General features: G+C 39.6%; 1 protein-coding gene across 3 annotated transcripts in view; it reads left to right on the top strand.

Annotated features, from left to right (window-relative positions):
• Positions 1 to 20,768, top strand: part of NKAIN3 (sodium/potassium transporting ATPase interacting 3) — a 379,080-nt gene that overhangs the window by 164,146 nt on the left and 194,166 nt on the right. For all 3 annotated transcript variants that reach the window (XM_054818647.1, XM_054818646.1, XM_054818648.1), the window contains exon 2: positions 17,557 to 17,694. In XM_054818647.1, the coding sequence (XP_054674622.1) occupies positions 17,557 to 17,694 (138 nt within the window). The remainder of the gene's footprint in view (positions 1 to 17,556; positions 17,695 to 20,768) is intronic.

The following is a 20,768-nucleotide window of genomic DNA, read 5'->3' as shown; positions in this document are numbered from 1 at the left end:
AGCTGTGTTGCAGCTCCTTAGAGTTGCGTTTTTGCAGCATGAAAAAGTTTATATGTATTTATTGTCTACCAGTGGCAGGGGAAAGATGGAGGTCAGGTACGTGGGGTACGAGAGTATGTGGAAGTGCTTGAAAATTAAAAGCCTCCTGGGGCTACTCATGTGGGTGGTATTTTTAAGAGTGGGTCTGGAAGTCAACTACCATGAGCAAGTTATCCATGAGAAAGTTGAACTACATTTGAGAAAGCGAATTTGGATTTTGTCCTTATCCTTTCAGTGCAGGGGAAGTTACCTATTTTCTGGATAAATATTTTGTGTGCTTCCAGATCTTCATTGGAATATAAAAGGTATTTCAATTGGAGCAGCAGTTTTCTGACTTTTGTAGAAGAATACATTATAATGAAGGAAATATGATGAGTTTACCGTAGAGAATGAAGGGAGTGATGACAGCCTCGCACTGTATTTTGTAAGTAGTCATAAGACAGAGATAAAGGTTGATAGTTTATTCATCTCACTGAGTTGCAATAGCTTTGGAAGTAGTCATAGATTGCAATAAATTACTCACAGGAATTCAAGAACATTCAAGAACATAAGAATGACCATGCTGGATCAGAGCAAATACTTAGGTAATCCACTTTCCTATCTGTAACAGTGCTCAGAGTTTTAGGGAAAGAGCGCGAGAAACATACAGGGATTTGGAGGGGATTTTGACTGTCAGAGACTTTATGAAAAGACAGCATTAATACATTGCTCATTTACAGTTGAAAAGGATTATCGTTTAACTAATTTTACCAAAGAATTACAGTAAGAAATATTTTATCCTATCCTAGCACACTATGCAGCCAACTCTTGAGCATGAAACTGCTTCTTGTTCCTCATGTTTCTCCTGTAGGGAATAAGGGATGGAGATGTGTCAGAGTGCAAAGGGCACAAACCCCAGTATAAACACTGTCTTTCCTGGGTCCTATGGATTACTTTGGTTATTCAGTGAAAGTAGAGGCAAGTCATTAAAATTCTAGTAGCCTTAGAGCAGAACAAATAGACATCAACCTTTAATTAAGGCCAGGAATAAAAAGTCTGTAAGGTATAAATTTAACGGTGAAAGCATCCATGTCGTGGCATATTTCTGAATAAATGATGTTTGTCACCTTGTTGAGCATTAAATAGCAAAACATAACTTATATGCTATATTCACTGTACATTTTTGGAATCCAAACTTGTCGACAAACAAAGCCATGAACAGCTTAAAGTGTACATGGTTTACCTGAAACTCTAGGAATCCATTATTGCGCAAAGAAGGTATTATGGCAAGATGTAACAAGAGACTCAGGTGGAAGCAGGAATAAACATGTTTGCAGCCTCTTCAACTCTGAAGTTACAAAGGACATGAGACTACAGAGATACGGGGGGGCATACCTCACATGGAGAAATATGGTAGGTTTTCATTGTATCACCTTCTTCCATATTACTCCCATTTGCTGAATCACTGGATTAAAGAGGTTTCTCTTCTGAAAGTGGATTTTCAGGAGCTCCTGAAAGATAATGAATGTTTATCATTTCTTGCCATGGCATCAGATAAGTCAGGCTCGCCTTGTCTTTATGCTTATTCCAGCAGTGATAAGAACAGAGGTTACAGCACGCCTTCCCTGGGGTCTGAAAACTCGCTGTCACAGACTGATTGCTTAGCCCTGCTGAAAACAGGTGTCTCTCACCAGGGAGATGAAGCTGGAATAAATAAGCCTGCAGTGACTGAAATCCACTGGATGTATAAGCATGTGACCGCCTAATGTGGTTACTGGTATTCACAATGATACCTGGCATTATGTGTTCTCTCCATGGTCTTCCCTTTCAGAACTTGCACAGTAAAATTAAATGAGGCAGAAGGTCTGCAGCAGGTTTTGTTGGCTTTTTTTCCTGGGTTTAAAGGCTTCCCTTCACATTTTGTACTAATCCAGTTACTTTTGATAGATAAAATGTGAGTAAGAAAGGAAGGCAAGTAACATATTTATCCTCCTGGTCTTTTCAAAGATTCTTTTCACTAACTTTTAAGAATGACTTTCATGGCAGTAAGACCTTCATACAAATATTATACTATAGATGAAACATACCTATTTGATATAGTCATAATTTTGCTCATCACATTTTCTCACTGTTGATAGTATTTGTGCTCAAATAAGAGTTTGGAATCTTCTGATTCATTTCCCTTTTTTGCTGAATCATGAAATCGGGTCATAATACTGAAATTTCAAGACCACAACCCTGCTGCTACTGGGAAACAGATTATTGTGCCACAGTGACAAAAATCTGCCATCATATATATAGTACAACTTCTTGAAAGTCTTGACGTATGTAGAGTTTAGTAAAGTCCAATTTGGTAGAGATATTCTCTCCAGCCTTACACTTGTTGGGCAGGTAAGAATATTTTCTAGCACTGCAAACTAAGTGCAGGCAATTTGTGTCTCGCAGAAAACTAGGCAAAGTAAATATTCTAAGGCATGCTTAATACCCTGTTCACAGAGGACATAAGTGGCATTTCAGTGTTTCAACTGCATGTGCTGTCATTAATATGAACTTCAATAGTTGCATAATAAATATCTCTATATGATATCATCCAAAATTCTCACTGTGGCCTGTAGTCCCAATAGTTCTGGTATAGCAAATGCTAGAGATTTCTGGTAGCAACTGTTTTTCCCAAGTGTAATTTTTTTCAGCCATGGAGCCAGCAATATTATCTTCCTCTGCAGATGCTTGTGGTACATTTACTTCTCAGTCCTTAACTTATGTTTTGTTCACTGGTCAATTGATTGGTTGGTCTCACATTTTCTTCACTGCAAGTATCTCTAATCAGGTGCTGATTCATCTGACATTCATTTTGCATAAGTTAACATCATGATTTTATAGAGGAAATTGCATAGTGCTGTGATACTGCAGTCGCATTATAAAGATCTTCATTTATCTCATAGAGCTGAGGGTGAATTTTGACAGTTCTATCCTCTAGCTCACTTATCATTCATTTGTGTCATCCTGTCACTCATATGTTCCTGAACAACCCCATCAACTTCACTGGGATTACTGTTGAGAACGAGGGTTTCAGGTTCTGATGCTGGTATGACTACCCTCGGTTGTGCCAGAGCCTTTGCTCTAAACTTTTCTTAGCTTCTTATTTGTTACTGTCTCCTTTTGATCTGCATATGAAATACTAACTTCCTCCTGATTTAGTCCTATCAGGTCTGCCACAGCAATAAAAATAGCATGTTTTGAAGACAGGAACATACCTTGGAGTTTCTTGTATTTGCACAAAGTTACCCCTTTTCCACAGATACTGTCATAGCACATCTGCTGAATTCACTAGAAATCATATACTGAAAGGCACTGAAAAAGGAAACAGTTTTGCTGTGAGGGTGACAGAGCACTGGCACAGGCTGCCCAGAGAGGTGGTGAAATCTCCATCTAGTCATCTAGATATGATCCTTGGGAAACTGCTCTAGGTGGCCCTGCTTGAGCAGGGTGTTGGACCAGATGACCTTCAGAGGTCCCTTCCAAATTTAACCATTCTATGAAGCATTTTAACTCTCCTAGCACTCAAGTAGGACCTATGCATTAACTTTAACATTGGTCTTCTGTAATAATATCTAATCTCTTTGTGTTTCCAGTAGGGTAGTTTGTACAGTTTCAGATGATAGCCAGGAGGCATTTGCAGAGCATCTGTTACAGCAAGGATCGTGTCTGAAACAGATTGTGAGGTCTGTCTTACACAGCACACTAGCTCTGGTATTTTTGCTATCCATGAACGGCCTATGCAATGCAAATAGTCTGGAGATCCAGCTCAGAAAAGCGCAGTACAAAAGTGTGGTATTTTACAACTAATTAAGCCTCTTTCAGCTGTATAGGAACATTACATATATAGCGTTAACACAAACACCTCCTTCTGGTGATTCACTGTCAAATGTGTGCAAACCTTTGGGATCAGTACCCTGAAATCCAGAGGAGAAATCTTCTACCATGGGAATCTATTATATTGTATGACTTCAGACCACGCTCCCTCTTCCCATTTGCTTATGTAGTCTTGCTGAGCATCTCTAGATAATTAGGAATAATTACCTCTAGCCTTTGAGCAGCGTTGGTGTATTTCATGACATTCTGGTAGCCCTCCTGCTTTCCTCAACTTGTTTGTTCTGTTCCAAGCCTTTTGAGGGACAATTGACAAGTTTGGGTTTGTCTGTTTGCTGACAGAGCTTAGGAACGGACAAAAGAGCTGCTGGAGAAAGTTTGACTGATGGGATAAATAGAGAGAACACTGCTGAGATAAATGAAGAGCTCCACTGAATATGACTAGCTATCTTCTTTTTGTAGTGTATACTGAAATACCGATGGTGGAGCTAATGGAGAGCGGCAGGAATTGCGAAGGGAAAGGGAGATAATTGCTTCATCTGTGGTTTGCAGGGACAAGCCTAGACAAACTTTCAAAACACTGCAGGCCAACTGCTAAATCAGTGGTTTTTGTCAATGAGAGGTCATTCAAGGGAGGAAAAGCAGAAGTTGGAGGATTAAATGGAAATAAGACAAACAGAGATAAGTCACTGAGAGGTGAATTAAGGTCTGTTAAAATCAGACTAGAAATATTAAGATTCAACAATTTGAACACTTATTTTATGAGAGCGCTCCAAATATATCACATATGAAGAACTTCTGCACCTCTTTATGACTTCTAAATGCTTGCCCCCACCGCTACCAAAACCTTGCCACACGAACCCAATACAGTGGGGTTGCTTTTGGCATCAGGAATTGGCTTAGATGACCCAAAAGACATATTTTAGTCCCCTGCAGCTCTATCACAATCAATCCTGCAGCATTTTCCAGAAAGAGTCACCAATCAGTGGCTTCGTGAAGAGTCCTGCACTCAGCACAAGATACCATCCTTATGGCAGGGCAGTTTCATGTAACGTAGTGTTCTGTGCTTCTGTTAACAACTTTCTAGTAAATCACACATGTAGTTATAGATACGTTGAAAATTTCATTCTCCATTCAATGTGAGGATGCTACCAAATCACAGAAATCAATGAGAATTTGGGGGTTTATTTCTACAAGAGAATAGCCAGATCTTACAATATATGTAAACCAACAGGATTTAAAGCAGGATATTGCTATTTTCTCACTCACCTCTAACTGTAGTTGTGTTCTTCCATGTTTGATAATAACCTCAGACTTCCCATTATTTTTAATCAGAATGTTCATCTATGTCTAAATGAGCCATAAATACCCTTTTAGCCTACCTATCTGTATGCTATATAGGTACCACTCCCTATTTAGGGGAATCAGGGTCTGTTCATACATGATTAAGCTTACTTCCCTGCCCTATGAATGTGTTGAAATGGCACACTGAGTACACCTTTACAGCCAGATTGCATTGAACCCTGCTCTATACATTCACTTTAAGTGCTCTTTAGCATTCTTATTTCTAAAGTAGTAAAGTAACAGGATTAACATGTCGGCCACTGACACTAATTTGGGCATTAACGCAGTACCTTTCTCTTCCCAGTTCTCCAATAAACCTATAATTCATATTTCAGTGAGTTTAGTACTCATTCTCCTCTTTCTTGCTCTTTTCTTCACAGAAGCAGGAAAAGCTTTGAGAGACAACACAGAAAGCTTTGTAAAATATAGCCCCCTATTGGAAGTTATTCAGATGATAAACTTTGTTGATGAATTACTTTAGATAACATGAGGTCAAAATAATTTGTCATGCTGCTATTCAGTCCTATCTTTTTCTTTCCCTTAGTGGCAGAGGTTAGAAAAAGAAAAGAAAACAGTTGCCCTACTTTTTGTTGATAGCAGCTGGCAAGAGGATGCTCATGGGATGCTGTATATGTGTCCAGGCTGCATAATCAGATATTTGATATTAAAGTATGGTACTTGAAAGAGAAAAAGAGAAAGATTTAGTGCAAAGGGCATTCTACATAGAACCATTGGTGGCTCACATCCAGCCAGCTACCTGGATCCATAGGAATTAGATGATGCAAGCTGGTATATGCCGGTTCAGATCCTGCATTATGTTTTGAGAGTTTGCAGGATTTCAGCATACAGCAGGCAGAACTGCTGGAAGCATTAGATATTCTGATTATACAGAAGAATGAACAAAGACCAGCTTGTTATTTATTATTTTTCAAACAATAGGCTTGCACACCTGCTCTAAATATTGCTGCCGTTGGTTCAGTTACTTCAGTTTACCTTCCTAACAACAGTGTAAACTGACTTACTCATAATGTCATGAACAGTCTCACTGGTTTTGCCTCAAAAGGGTGAGCTGAGTTGCTTGTGGGGATGAGACAGAGCTCTGAAAGGAGAAAAAAATGACAACAGTAAAGAAGACTATTGAAGAGACTCAGGTCAATTTGATACTTGGTAAATATCTTTTCCTCTCATCAAACAAAAAAAAGCCACAGCCTTTTCAGCATGTGGAAGTAGTGAGTGCATCCTATGTCCTCACCGCAACCCTTCTTCTTGGCCAAATAACTCATGAGATGAAGGGATACCGTTGCTATGCTGTAACCATGGAAGGACTTTTCTCTGTTTTATGTAGCAACATGAAATGATCCAGTATCAGAGAGTTTTCTTGTCAAACCCATATGCAATGAAGAAGTCAAAGGATCCATTGTTGCTTCTAGTATGCTTGAATTTGGCATTTGATAGCAAATGAATGAACTGCAATGCAGGCATCAATTTAGACACGTCGTCAGACTTCTGCGCCTGTGCTAAACTGCTTGTTTTTCCCTTGTGCATCTGGCAAATTCAAGCAGATGGAGTCTCTCTTTCTTCTGTTTTCGCATAGCTGGGACTCGAGAGAGGCACTAGAGAGTTTCCTGGGGAAAGAAAGGAAAAGTTATTCAGGCAGACATCTGAACTCTTCTCTGCTGTGGAAAGAGTCTCTATGCTGTGGCTTAAATTAGGGTTAACAGGCAGCACATGATTATGCTGCCTTGGTTTAATACTTTGTTTTGCCTGAAGGGAGTTGGTGATTCAAGATATATTGCCTCTTTGGAACCACAAACTAAACCCTAATAGAAGATGCACCATCCTGTGGGAAGTCTTACGTTTCACAAGACCTGGCATAAGCCAATTTATGCCATTTGATTTTTTATGCCAAAGCTCATATCAAACAATTTTACTCGGTTACACTCCAGCCTTGAATGAACTGTCCGACTTGTCCAGCTCCTTGTGAACTCTGAACATGTGTCTTCCTTAGTCATGTAAGGAGAGCTCCATCTGGTTTAATTTCTGTCTTCTTTTGGAGCCTACATGAAAATCCAGGGGTTTATAGAGCATTAAAGACTCCCTGTTGTATTTCATAAGAGTAGAGGGTTGTTCTTTGGCCAGAAGGAGCACTCATCAATTTGGGATTTCAATTCATCTCATGCCTTGCAGTCTGGGTGCCCATCTCAGCCTCTCTCCCTTCACACAGTGACAGTCTGGCAGTCTGTCTGTTCATGCTGGGGATGGGTTGGGTACAGAGCCTGCAGCAAGTGAGCAAGTGTTCCTGGCTTTTTCTTTTTCTCTCTTTTTTTTTTTTTTTTTTTTCCTAGATACCATAATCATCAGAATCTACGAGGGATCTAGGGCTATCGGCATCACTGTTATCAAGTGCCGTCATCACCAGTTACCTCCTTGCCTTACCTACTATGTCCTGGGAATTCAAAGTAGTAGTAAACAGGTTCGTTTCTCACTAGTGTTAGCTAGTCAATAAGTACTTTACTCCACCATTGCTTAAGCAGTGATTGAGGAAGCCTGTAAAAGTACGTAGGTGTACTGGATATGTTCAAATGCGCAAATAAATAAATAAATAAATAAACCCCCCAAACCCCCCAAAAACCCAAAAAACAAAAAAAACACCCCCACTTTACAATTATGAGAAGTGAGGATTTGAAGACACGAAGGGATATAATGGTGTGGCAAATAAAAGCGTTCTTTTGGATTAAAGCCACAGCATATGTAGCTTGATATAATTGCAAAGAAGACAAATTTTAATTTGCTTTTCCCTTTTCTCTAATATCTTTTGACATAGAGTTTATCATTCATAATGAGATGGAAATCTTTAGAGGTCTTTAACCTATAGCTATCTCTTACACTGTCTTTTGCTGTATGTGTGCTGGCATTTAAATGAAACAACCAAGGGAGTCTTAAATGTCATTATAAGCACGTTCATTCCAGCTGTTTGCAGGATTGTATAGGTCAACCAGCCAAGGGGCTTGACTTTAGTGTTTTGGGATCAGTTACAGCTTCATTGGAGGGTTGAAATTCAATCTTAAATCACTGTGCTGTAACAAGTTGGTGCTACGGGGTTTTATTACAATAGCTAGCTTCTTCCCTATCTTGGCTACCCACAGACTGTAACTGCATTTTTATGGTGTCTGTTTGGTACAGATGTAGCAGTCAGCCTCGGGTATATCACACTGGCACCCGCAGTGTTCTGGGAAGTGGCACTATTTGATGCCACCTTTTATATCACTGCAGTCAGGCGACCCTGTAGAATAAATATTAACAGACTCTCTCTTCCATGCTGATGAGATTCTTAAATAATTTACTTTTGCCTTTGAGAGCCAGGTCCTGCAGTCTTGATGCAGTCACAGCTCCTTCTGACTTCCGTGGGAGTTTCATCTTAGCCAAAACTGGAGGCTTGTGCTCAGTTTGGTGAAAGTACACAACACCCTCATATCAAACCCACCACTTAAAAGCTTCCTGCACATCATCAGTGTAGCTGCGAGGCTTTTGTAGTACTTTTGTAGTAAATAGAAAAACATTTTTCCTTTAAAAATTCCTTTGCTTTGTGGTTGTCTGGTAGTGTTAAATAGTGATATTTAAAAAAAAAAATATCTGTTTGTTAAGATGGAGAAAATGAGCTAAGGAAGAGAACCCTTTCAGCACCTAAGATCTGGCATACACTAGCTCTCCTTATTATACTTATTATACAAATTCTCGGCTGAGATAAACTTCTTTGGCAGTCATTTAGCAGTGGCTGGTTCTGAGACATTAGTACAGTGTGTTGGCTTTCAAAACTGCTCACTATTTACTTGTTTTTTCCTTAAGCAGTTCTCAAAGAACTGCTGGTAGGGTATTGATGAGTGACACTTTTTTTTTCTCAAAAAACCCCCAAACTTTGAATTATTTTGCCAAAATATGATGTCTTCTGCAATATTATGTGCTATCACTACCACCCTCCCCCAATGAACTCATTCACTTGGTCATTAAGCGCTCACAATAACGGTGGAAAGACCATTACCTAGTTCTGACTATTTTCTGTATAAGTTGAATAGCTGATGAATAAGAATAATGTTCACTGTTGAAAAGCAACATAGACTGTCTTAAAAAGAAGGATGGTTTATATTTTGTACCTGCATTTCTTTTCTTTGTGTCTATGCTTGGGCTTTGCTAACCTTGGCTACTAGTCTGTTACTGAGCTCTTTCAGCATATCTATTTCTTTTGCATTATATTTTATCCAGTCTTACAGCTACCCAACTGACAGCCAATTACCTATCTGGCCAACACTGCAAAGGGCCTTTTGGTATTAGATCATTGGGGTGGTTTTTTTTCTTTTGACAATTACTTGTCAGAAAGCTAGCAGTTTCTCTTTTGCTCCATGAAACTGAACTTACTATAAACATTAATGATTTACTCAGAACCTTCCCTGAAATTCAATAACCTTCATGCCACATAATCTTACAAATGTATTTAGTGAGCTGTTATAAGGGATTACCATCTTAAAATCACCTGAAAGCTAGTATTTCACCCAGACAAGTAAGTTCAGATCATTAAAAATCTAATGGGAATCTCCTCTGTGGTCAGATCATTGCTTTAACCATCACAGAGGGTATAAAGAAGTGATTTAAGTCAAATTTTAACAATTCATTGTGACACAGACTACACTTACCTTCAGTTATGAAGCGTCTATTGAAAGGTGGTAAGTCACAGGTACGGAGGCTGTAACCTTTAGCTGACGGACTTTAACTTCCTAAATAGCATTCTTCAGCCCAGAGCAATCATCTGACAGCACCCTTCCACCTCAGATTTAAATGTTCTCCCCTCTGTTACAAACCTGGCATTTCTTTCATGTTAAATCTTATGTTCCTTCTTATTGAAGTCAAGCCTGTCAGTAAAATTCTGAAATTACAGTAAGAGTATAAAATTTGTATAAAAAGTATTTTGTACTTTACCAGGCAGTCTTTGAAGGAACTAATTTTGTTGTTTTTTTAAACCTTCTTCTTGCTTCACCTGTTAGTTTTCTATTAGAAATTCTGGATTTTAGCATTTGGTAAGTCAATCTTTTAGTCTCCAATACTGGGGTTTTAGGCAGACTAGTTTGGTAGTTTTTTGATGTCTTTTTCCCTTAAATTAGAAAGTGTGTATTCTCAAAAATAATGTAAAAGTATGATGTGACCATTGTACATTTGCCCCAAGGTTTTACAAAAATGTGCTCTCAGTGGAACATCTGTCAAGAAAAAGGAAATACGTGCCTAAGAGCACTGGAATGTGAAGACAAGGTTTAAGTCAAATGTGGCTAGTGCTAAAAATGACCTTGATCCAAGGTTTTCTCTATCCCAGCCCAGTACCCAGGCTACAAGGTAGTGTAAGTGGCTCCCACTGCTCCTCTCCTGCCTCAGCATTGCCCTCGTCCTTGTGCTGGTGTGTAGCTTTTCGGGGATGTGCAGCCATCTAGGCAAAAAAGAAGGAAGGAGGAAGAGAGGATGGGATGGGATGGGATGGAAGGGAAAGATGATTGCACTGCTGAGCTCAGCAAAGGTGTCCTGGGGCTTCCAAAATGAGGGCACTTAAAGCTCCAGGTGGAGTTTCCTGGAGGAGTCTTGGGAACCAGTTCAGTTTTTAACAGTTGCATCTGTCGAACTGGACTGAACTGTCTGTAATTCAGCGTGGCATGTTGGAAACTAGTGGTAACGGTAAAAGGAGAAACAGTCCTCAGAGATTCCTCATGTCCAGGAAACTCCTTCTGAAGCCAGAGGTTAAATTTATGGCCATAAGATGAAGCAGGGTTTTGGAGAAAACATCTTTACCCTTAGGAGCAGTAGTTAGTATGGATGGTAAGCTGTGCTCTGGCACTTCTCCTGTGATGATTATTAGCAGCATCAGCCAGCTCTGAGTCTTACATGCATAATTCAAATGTTTCAGATAATTCCTGACTTGAACTTAGAATATAAATGCTCTGCACTGATATTTTTTGGATTCACCATTTTTTGTATACTATTTTCATTTTTGAAAGCTGGGGAAACAGTGTCCTTTTGGGAAGTCATAATAATTTGTGTCTTTTTTTCCTAGTTTTTATAATTGTTTTTATTTCAAAAAAGATTTCTATGCTATATAGTTTTACAGCTCTGTAGTTATTATTTAATTCTGTGATTGCTGTTAGATTTCTTGAACACAAGTTTGTTAGGTATAGAATGGATACTTTTCTGGTTGTTATAATTTCTAGGGATTGTCTTACGTGAGAAATTGAAGCAGCTTTTTAATGTCAAATGTAGAGCACATTATACTTTCCCAAATTTGTAAACTCAGTAATTTATAGGGTACCAAATTTGTAGGTATTTGTATATAACATTAACCTTTTATTTTATATTAAGTAATTTTATATTTTTATATTTATACAAAGCCATTTTTAAGTCTGTTATTGTCTAAAATGATCTGTTACATGTGAAACCTCTTTTTCTTGATCCAGTGACTCTCTCTGTTATGGATTGAGACCTATTTATTCATCTCAAACTAACGTGTCCTTTATAAAAGCTTTTCCATTAAAATATAAAACTGACTGTTATCCATGAAGTTTCTGACAGAAGAGGAAATTGAGTTTTTACATTCATTTTGAAAAGTTGCCTTCTTAACTCTGCTGTTGTGTCTTATCACTCAGACAGCTTCTGATATGTATTTTGAAGTATAATAGGACCTGAGCATTTAGAGGAGGGGTTTACTCCATAGGGGGCATTTGTTGGAGCCTGCTCTCAAGAATACTTTTTGATCACTCTATTGACTAGGAACATATTGGTATTTTCTTCCTGTAGATTCTATGCAGCATTGCTGATTGCTACCTCACACTTTATTTTGTTACTGCTTCCCATAAGCAGTATATGGGGCATGGAGGCTACAGCTGCCCTATTTCTTCTCTTCAGGATGTTCCAAACGTGCAGCACATCTGGTTGATCCATCTAGGTGGAGAAGCTCAAAATTCAAACAGATTAGCTCACCTGAACTTTTTGCTGCTCTTAATGCAGAAGGGCTTGGGCATGGCCAGAACAGAAAGTTCAGCCTGCATGTCTTTAATGCAGCTCAGTCTTGCAGCTTAGTACCTTTTCCTTGCACTCTGCAGAAAGAGGGACATGGGGAATGTTTGATAGACTTAGTGAAACAAAGAGGTAAAAGAACAAGACAAATGTGGCACATCTTCATTAAGTGATCTGATACGGTCCCGTTAGAACATTTTACTGCTAGTCCTAGTCTCCTGAGTGGTGCACATTACATTACACAATTGTCGGTGCTGATGACTAAATAACAAAGCACTCCCTTGGCAGCAGTAATAAGAAATATTATGTATCCTTTTCCAAGTGTTGTTATGATAAGAAAATTTTATTTCCTATCAGCTTTGATAGATTTTTATAAATTCTCATGAAAATTTTTCACACAACTGGACATAGGTTTCACAAAAAACAGACCCCCAGTATTTAATTTGCAAAACTGAAACCCTCTTCTTTTATTTGCAAGAAAGATTTGGGTTTTCATTCCACTTTTATGTTAGTCATTAAACAACAGTATCAAAGAACAATTTATGATGGACATTCCCAAACTTTGTTGTCTTAGTTATCAAGAGTAGCGGAGGTGCCAGCCTCTCCCAACATGTGTTTGTTAGGAAAGTGATATGCCAGTAAACCCCCAGAGGACCTCAGTTACATCGAGCGTACACCATTTCTCCAGTCTCAGTCTCCTCTGCCCTACTAAGTTGATATCTGTCTTCCAGCAATGGGAGAAGTTGAGCCAGCTAATTTTGGGAACCTCTTCCTTGCTTTCAAGGGTTCAGGTTTTTTGGCTGTTTCCAGAAGAATCTGAAAATGGTGATGAAAGCAGGAAACTCTGGTTGAGAAAAACAGCCTCTTTATCATCAAAATATTTTTGGTGAAACATTTCAAAGTATTCACATGCACATAACTCCAAGTGAAACTATCTCTCACAGTGTCTGCTTCTTTCCAACTGCAACATGTGGCATAGGTTAATCTGGTGGCCACTTGTGGCTACTGAGATTTTGGGTCTGTGCAAACATAGATAGTACTGGTTCTTTCTATCTGTGTAAAAACAGCCTGCAATTGTGCGCAGCTACCTGCTTCCCTGTTTATTCTGATGATTTCTGTGCAGCGAATTACCTGAATCATGGACTGGTTTAGAGACTGCTTTTATTAATTTGCACAGAGCTAAAAACTCTGTGGCCTTCACCTCTGCTTGGGGACTCTGTTGGGTGCAATACTAGACCCAAGAGCAGCAGCACTTATATGCTATCTCTAGTGCATATTGCTTATGGTATAAAGAAAACAGAACTTAATATGTTTCCTCTGCCATTATCATGAATTGTTAGTTTTTTAACTTCTATCTGTGCTGTCTGCAAGAAGGTTTTACAATTTAGAAGAGAGTAACAATTTGAGCAGGATAGGCATGCCTCCTACCTCTTTCTTTTCTTTAGATTTTTTTCCCTCCACTAATGTATTCTGTGGGCTTTAGGGATGAGACAAATTACTCTGTGTTGGCGACAAGAGCAAAATAAATGAGACTTAGCTGCACAGGAAAGTCTCACTGCGTAGCCTGATGGTGAAAGCACTTGTTAGTGGGGAAGGAATAGTGCTGTATGTTTGGCATCCTGCTCCCAGGACTCCTTTGGTGGTTTAAATGCTGTCACTGTATATAAAAATAAAGAGCGAGCCCTGCAGGCAAGAAATACAAGCAACTCTCCCAATCGCAGATAAATGCCATAAGCAGTAGGCTGTAGACTCATGTTTCTGCTTGTACTCTCCTTTTGACTCACTAAACAGAAATTATTTTTTTTTTTGGCCAGTGACACAGCTTCCAGGAGAAGCTTTCCCCTTTGGTATCCTAATGGATAGGAGGTGGGAGGAGAGGAATGGAAACCCTGGTAGGCATTGGGAGAGGAAACTGAACTTTATTGCTCTGCGTTTGTGGTGGGTGCCTTTACCACAGTAATCCATAAAAAGACTAATTACTTTTTAATGTGTACGTCTATCTACGGTGCATATACACATTTGTACAGTCATCTTTGGGAAGATACTTGTGGCCACTGTGCTATTTTGTGGGAGCCCAGTCCTGCTAGATGTGGTCAGAGCTTGCTTGGCAGATAGTGAGGAGGCACACGTGAAGGCAAACTCTGTATGTGATCCAGTTTAGGCATGAGCTGAGCACCAAGCCTGTTAACACCTGTCAGCTGGCAAAGGGCAGGGGCTGTGTTTGTTGACATTGCAGTACAACATCTTTTAGGCATTTAAGGTGCTGATCTACACGGCTCTGAAAATTGCTCCTAAGGACCAGTTGAAGAAGGGACACACACTAAGCAGCTTCATTCGTATCTGTGCTGCAGGCTTTTTGTCTTTTAGACAGCTCTAGGTGTTTCAACACTACATAAAATGTCTAAGGGCAGCCATCTCTCGCAGTGAATCATCTGTGTGAAATTAATTTCCTCAGTACCCACTCTGGCCAAGTCCTGTGCTCTCTACACCGACTAATTCACATGTGCCTGGGGAAGAAGCCAGGCAGTGGCATGCCACTGTGGATGCTAGTGAGCTGTTAGAGTCCTCCGCCACGTTAACCGTGATCATTGTAACCAGTGGTCTTCCCAGATGGTTCAGCCATGCCCAGGGACCATTTTGAGTAGGTAGGTACGTAGTTTGCGCACAGCTGCCCTATTTCAGGGCCAAGGACACTTTACTGGAGGCAATCCTAAATCAGCTGCCTTCAGTGCTGGGAGCATTACAGGACACACTCGATCTATTTGTGCAGGTGAAGACCTAGGCTACGTGACAGTTTCAATGAATGTCAGGGCAGAGGTGGCTGATAAGCAGATTCTAGTCTGATTCGGCAACTCCATCCTCTGCTCATTTGGTAATGTCGGGGCTCCAGGAGGAAGACACATTGTCTCTGAAAAATGGTGATCTGTGAATTATTAATTGCCTTGCTGACCCTGGAAGATCTCCACTTGTAGTGATGGGAATGAAACAGGCTCAGACTCTGGTCATGGATGTCATAAATGTCTTCCTGTGTGATACAGAACAGGACTCTTGGCGCGTTGTTGCTAATACCATAAACTGCGAGTTCTGCCTGTGCCAAAGAGTTTTTGAAACTCTCTTCCATCTCACATATGGAATTGGGGGCACCCTTGTACTGTACTGTGTGAGGTATCCTGTGGTTTAGGGAAGCTACAGGCAGGGGTATTCCCAAATGTGAGGTCACCTGAATTGCCTGAGGGAGTACATTAGAGAGTGGTAGAAAAAGCAAGTGGTTCTGAAGTGTCCCTAGAGAAGTTTCAACTAGGCCATTATTGTGACGCTTGTGAGTCTACTACAAGCTGAAGACATGAGAGTGACATCAAGGTCATTGTTGTTGTGTACCAGCTAGGATGCCCACATACTTCCAGGAGAGTGACAACCACAACATTAGGCACTGAAATTCCATCTGAGGTCCATGGAAATATGTAATTTTCTGGATTTGGTCATTAACTTCTGCAATTCTTTTCCATATCGAGTATCCAGATGGACAATGAGTTAAAAGAAGAAAGGGCAGAGCGTGACAAAAGCAAGGTAGATAGCTAATGCCACATGAGCCAACAGCTTCACTCACATGGGAGTGGAGTTCCTTCTGAGATTCTCCCTTACCTACAGCATGAAAAGAATAAGATAATTTCTGTTAAGATAGGAACATGTTATATGTCCAAGAGGATAGTATAATTTTAACATTGTCTGCTGTGTGATAATTTTTCATTTATATAAACTGGGCCAGATGTTTAGCTGATAAATGTCAGTGTAACTTCACTGATTGCAGAGGAGGTGCACCAACTTGATGATTCAACCTTTGTTCATTTAATTGTTTAGATTTATCATATTTATTAACCTCAGCATAGAGAATGTAGTTGTCATGACTGGTGTAAGGGATGATTTTTGTACAGAAAAGATGGATTCTGCTCTCAGTGACACCTAGCCCCGCCTTGTAGGTGAGGATTGAAACTGGCCATTATGTGTAAAATGAAATGTTTTATGTGAAATACCCACATATGATAATACTTTGGTTGGTATTCATAGGGCCATGCTTACTCCATCTGTCTCAGTTATAAATATTTTAAGTGCATATTTCAGTAAATTTTAGGGTTTGTACAACATAGTAAAATCAAGTAGATGTGTCATAAAGTCTATCAAGCACAGAAACTCAGTTGTTTCTCAGTAGGGTTCCGTTTAGCTGCTCAAAAATGTCTTGCTATGGCTGGAAAAATATTGAACCAAGTTTAAACTTCAACAAGTGTGCTGCTGAGCAGGTTGATTTTAGTATCTTTAGAACAATAGGCTGGATTGTATTTGCAGAAGAATTTTTTTTTTTTTCTTAACATTCAGAAATGCAGAATTACCTAAGAACCGCATGCTGTTGCAAGGATGAATGTTGATGCTTCTTAGCTTCCTTCATTTTCACACCCAACTAAATCCACCCCAGTGGGAATAAAGCCATTAGGCTGCCACTGTGTCTTTCTGATTTGCAGTTGCTCAAAGTAACTTAGCAGCTTTTGGCAGAGTGCAGATAGCTCATGTGGCTGTTGGTTTTGAAGCAACCTACTCCAAGGTCTTCCAACATTTTCTACAACCTTTCACACCCTGAGCCTACCTCTGTGCCTCAGATAGTGAGGAAGTCCCAACAGACTTAATTCCTGCATTAAGGAAATCCCAGGAACATACCCAATAGCAACATCTGGGAGTCCTCTGAGCCTCCTCTGCTCTTTTTGGCCCAAATCTCTCTGCTTTAGGACTATATTAAGGAATTTGCAGTCAAGTCTAGTTGAAACTAAATCTAAAAAACCAAAGACATGGGGAAGGGAGGGAGCATGATGATATTTCAGTAACAGCAGCAAGGTTCACATGGCTTTGCTCAATCTAGGTGAGCTTCTGTTTAAGACAAGTTTTGTATTTAAATAAATATTGTCAAGTCTTAGAGTTTCCAGCATACAAGAATAAAATAAAACTTGTCTGCATTTGGTTTGTAGAGGTATTTTCGTATTATATGAGGGTTTTACAAATATTTTCTTAACATTTTTTCAAGTCCTTTTTCATTAGAAGATCTCTATGTTGACCAGTAGCTATCTTCAGATACCAGTGTGCTGACAGTGCTGACAAAGGCTACACCCAGGAACTGTGGTTTCAGAATTTTGCTGTACTTTTCTCTGGTGAAGCCTGGTGCAAATAACAAAATGTCAATTGTCTGTCTCACCCATAATTAAAAAGTGGATGTTCTGTTTATGTGTTTTCTTACAGCTGGCAGCATTAGAGAGACAGATCTTTGACTTCCTTGGTTTCCAATGGGCTCCTATCCTTGGCAATTTCCTACAAATAATAGTTGTCATTTTGGGTTTGTTTGGAACCATCCAGTTTAGGCCTCGATATATAGTCGTGGTAAGTCTCTCTTTTTTTTTTTTTTTTTTTTTTGCAATTGGTTTTAAAACCTGTCATATTACAATGCAAGATTTTCTTGGTTTCAAAATGCCAGATGGTATTTCTGCAGAAACTTTAGAGGTCTCCATGTCTTTTTCAAATTTAGGACTACTGAGTAGCATTTCTGAGATTTCAGAAGCTATCAAGAATGGGTAGACTAGAGAAAGTGCTGCCAAAATTATGACCCTGATACAAATTCTTAGCAAGATTCTTTGAAGAATGAAATACCTAGATGGGTCCTGGGAACATCTACAATTAGGCAATGCATAAACGAAGGAAAGAAATACAAATTGTTGTTCTCCCTGCAATAGACAAGCAGAATCAATGTCCATTTAAAATAAAAATTGTAATGAACAAGTTATATTTAGCTACATCTTCCTCTTAAACAGGGAGAAGCAAGGATTGTATAAATTCCTTTGGTCCTGTGACCCATGGGTTCCAAAGAAATCTCCTTCTCACTTACATCTAACTTTGCCAAGACCTGTATTTATGGCCTTGACCCTAAATTGTTGTAATGCTTTTAACTTGAGGATTCACACTTTTTTCCCCATGTTCTCAACATAGCCAGGAATAAAAAAAAAAAAAACCAACAAAAAAACCCCCAAAAACAAAAAAAACCAAACACAAACCTTCAAATCTGTGAAGGAAAATGCCAACAAAAAACATCCCTTTTCATCCCCCACAGTCTCTCCTGAATGGATGAATATTATGTGTTTACCTGGCAGTGTCAATATATCTGGAACATTTCAGTTGTGTTGTCAGTAATGGATTTTAAGAGACTAAAGTTATTTTTTTTTCCTCACAAAAGAGTGAAATAAATGTCTGCTGGGGAAAACTCATTAAACAAATACTTAAAAAGCTTCATCTTATCTAATCAAGCCTGTAATCCTGTAATTCTTTGTCATGTCTTAAAAGAAAAAGTGAATAAAAAGTGCACTCAAGGTTCTTTATACTCACATTAGCTAAGCTTCACAAGCAGACTATAAGTAATTGAAAATGGATTGATGTAAATAATAGCACTTTTATCTGTTAGCTGTGGTTGGAGAACTGGGCAGTAGTGTATATACATCCATATATCGATGACTCACCTTTCTGCTTCATGTTCTCCATTTTATACATAAGACATCGGAAGCAAGTGAGGGTAAGCAGCTGTAAAATTACGTAGGAAATTCATGTCTGAAGTGCAACGCCACAAAATCTCTTGCCCCTCAGGTTCAGCACTGCTGTTCAGTGGTGGAAGCTCTGCTTTAGTTTTCAAATGAAACCCAACAGATGTTGACTGTTTCTGTATCTTTTCCAATGTAAATGAACATTTTAGACTATATTAAAGTTGTTTTAAAGTAGAGGCAGAAAACTCATAATTAAAGAAAGAAACTCCTCAACAAGATGCTTTATCCTCAGATTTAACTGAACTCAAATTCTGATTTAACTTTAAGCATATATTTAAGAGCTCAAGCTATAGTAGGTGCAAATACTCACCACTTGGGAAGATCAAGACTTTAGAGCAACTTCTATCCTTACTAACATAAGGTTCCCAGCGAAGTGGGAATAGTTTGAGCCAAATTCTGAAGTCTGAAGGGTGAAAGTACACAAATTGTCTGGAACTAGCCTCACAGCTCAACATCAGCAGAAGGGGGTGGCTTGCATGCATCCCTGTTCCCACCGTTCTTCTCCCTGGCTGAATACTTCTCCAAATCCCTCTCCACAAATTCTGACAGGAATTACAGTTCCACTTAGGAGTTCCACTCCTAAGCTGTCAGAAAACCAACCTAGCTAAAAGTGGAGAGTTTTTTGCTAGATTGGTGAGCTGAATCCAGTCTGTGAGGTTCACAACAGGTGCCAGGGCCAGTATAAGGCAGGGACTGGGACTCCACAATCATGGCCAGCAGCGTAGAGGCAGAGGGGACAGGAGGAGATGCAAGACTTCCCGTGTTGCTAGCTACAAACTTGTCGGTTCAGCCTCTTGTCTAGCTTCACCCTCAGGCTGAATTCAGTGAATACTTCAAGCCAGCATAAGCGCACGTTAAGCTGGTGTAGCCTGAGGATCTTCCAGCTATACCTAACACATGCTTCCCAGAAGATGTGCTTCCTATGGCTGTCCCAGCTGCAACTGGACTTTGCCAACTGTCCTCAGAAACCCTAGAGGAGTCTGCGGTACAGACAGCAAAGACCACTACCAGTGCCAGCTCCGGGCTGTCTTCGCTAAGGCAAAAAGGCAAAGGCATCTCTCCCAAAGAAGGCTATGGACCGCCTCCCTGCTTCTGAAACCCTTTAAAAACACAACCTACCTGTTACAGCAGTAAACTTTTACTGCTGGCTTCAAATATAAAGTCTGTTCAATCCAAATCTTCAATAGGGTCCTGAATTTCAGTAGTACTGAAAAATTCCTACCCATGCTCTGAGTAGTGAATTGGGTTCCAAATTCATTGAGAAGCTTCATGGACTTCCAAGTCCATAGGTGTACCTTCAGCCACACCTAAGCCCCTGGACATGTTAGTGGCTGGTGTCTCACATTAGAGTGAGAATTTGGTGCTGTGGCTTTGGCGAAAGAAATATGTTGGGTCATGCTTTTATGTACTCAGATTGCTCAAGCTTCTGGCTTAGATTAAGCTAAATCCAGTTTAACTGGAAAAGTAACCAAGTACTTCAAGAAAAGTATGCTGAATATCCATTGTCTTTTCCTTAAGACTTCCGTGGAAATCAGCTTTGCTAGTGCAGATCTCATCAGAATATATAAAAAAAAATGAATTACAGAGAGAATCATGTCAGATAAAACAGTTTACTTCTGTAAACTGTCTATGCAAAATTGATCTGTCACACGTGGGCAAAAATTGTCCCCATGATATTCTGTCATACGCTGGTAAGTATCTTGACTTAAGCTGACCAGCTCTAAGGTCCTTGGTTTGACCTCAAGAGAACGTCTTTAATCTGTCTTCTGTGCAATGAAGCCTGTGCCTGAAGTTTTCCCTGACAAGAGAAGTTACACAAAAGCTTTCACTTTGCACGACTGTACTGCAGTCAAATATGAGACTAGT

Source organism: Grus americana, chromosome 2, assembly GCF_028858705.1.
Source record: "Grus americana isolate bGruAme1 chromosome 2, bGruAme1.mat, whole genome shotgun sequence".
NCBI classification, from domain to species: Eukaryota; Metazoa; Chordata; class Aves; order Gruiformes; family Gruidae; genus Grus; species Grus americana.
This window is presented reverse-complemented; position numbering and strand designations above follow the sequence as displayed.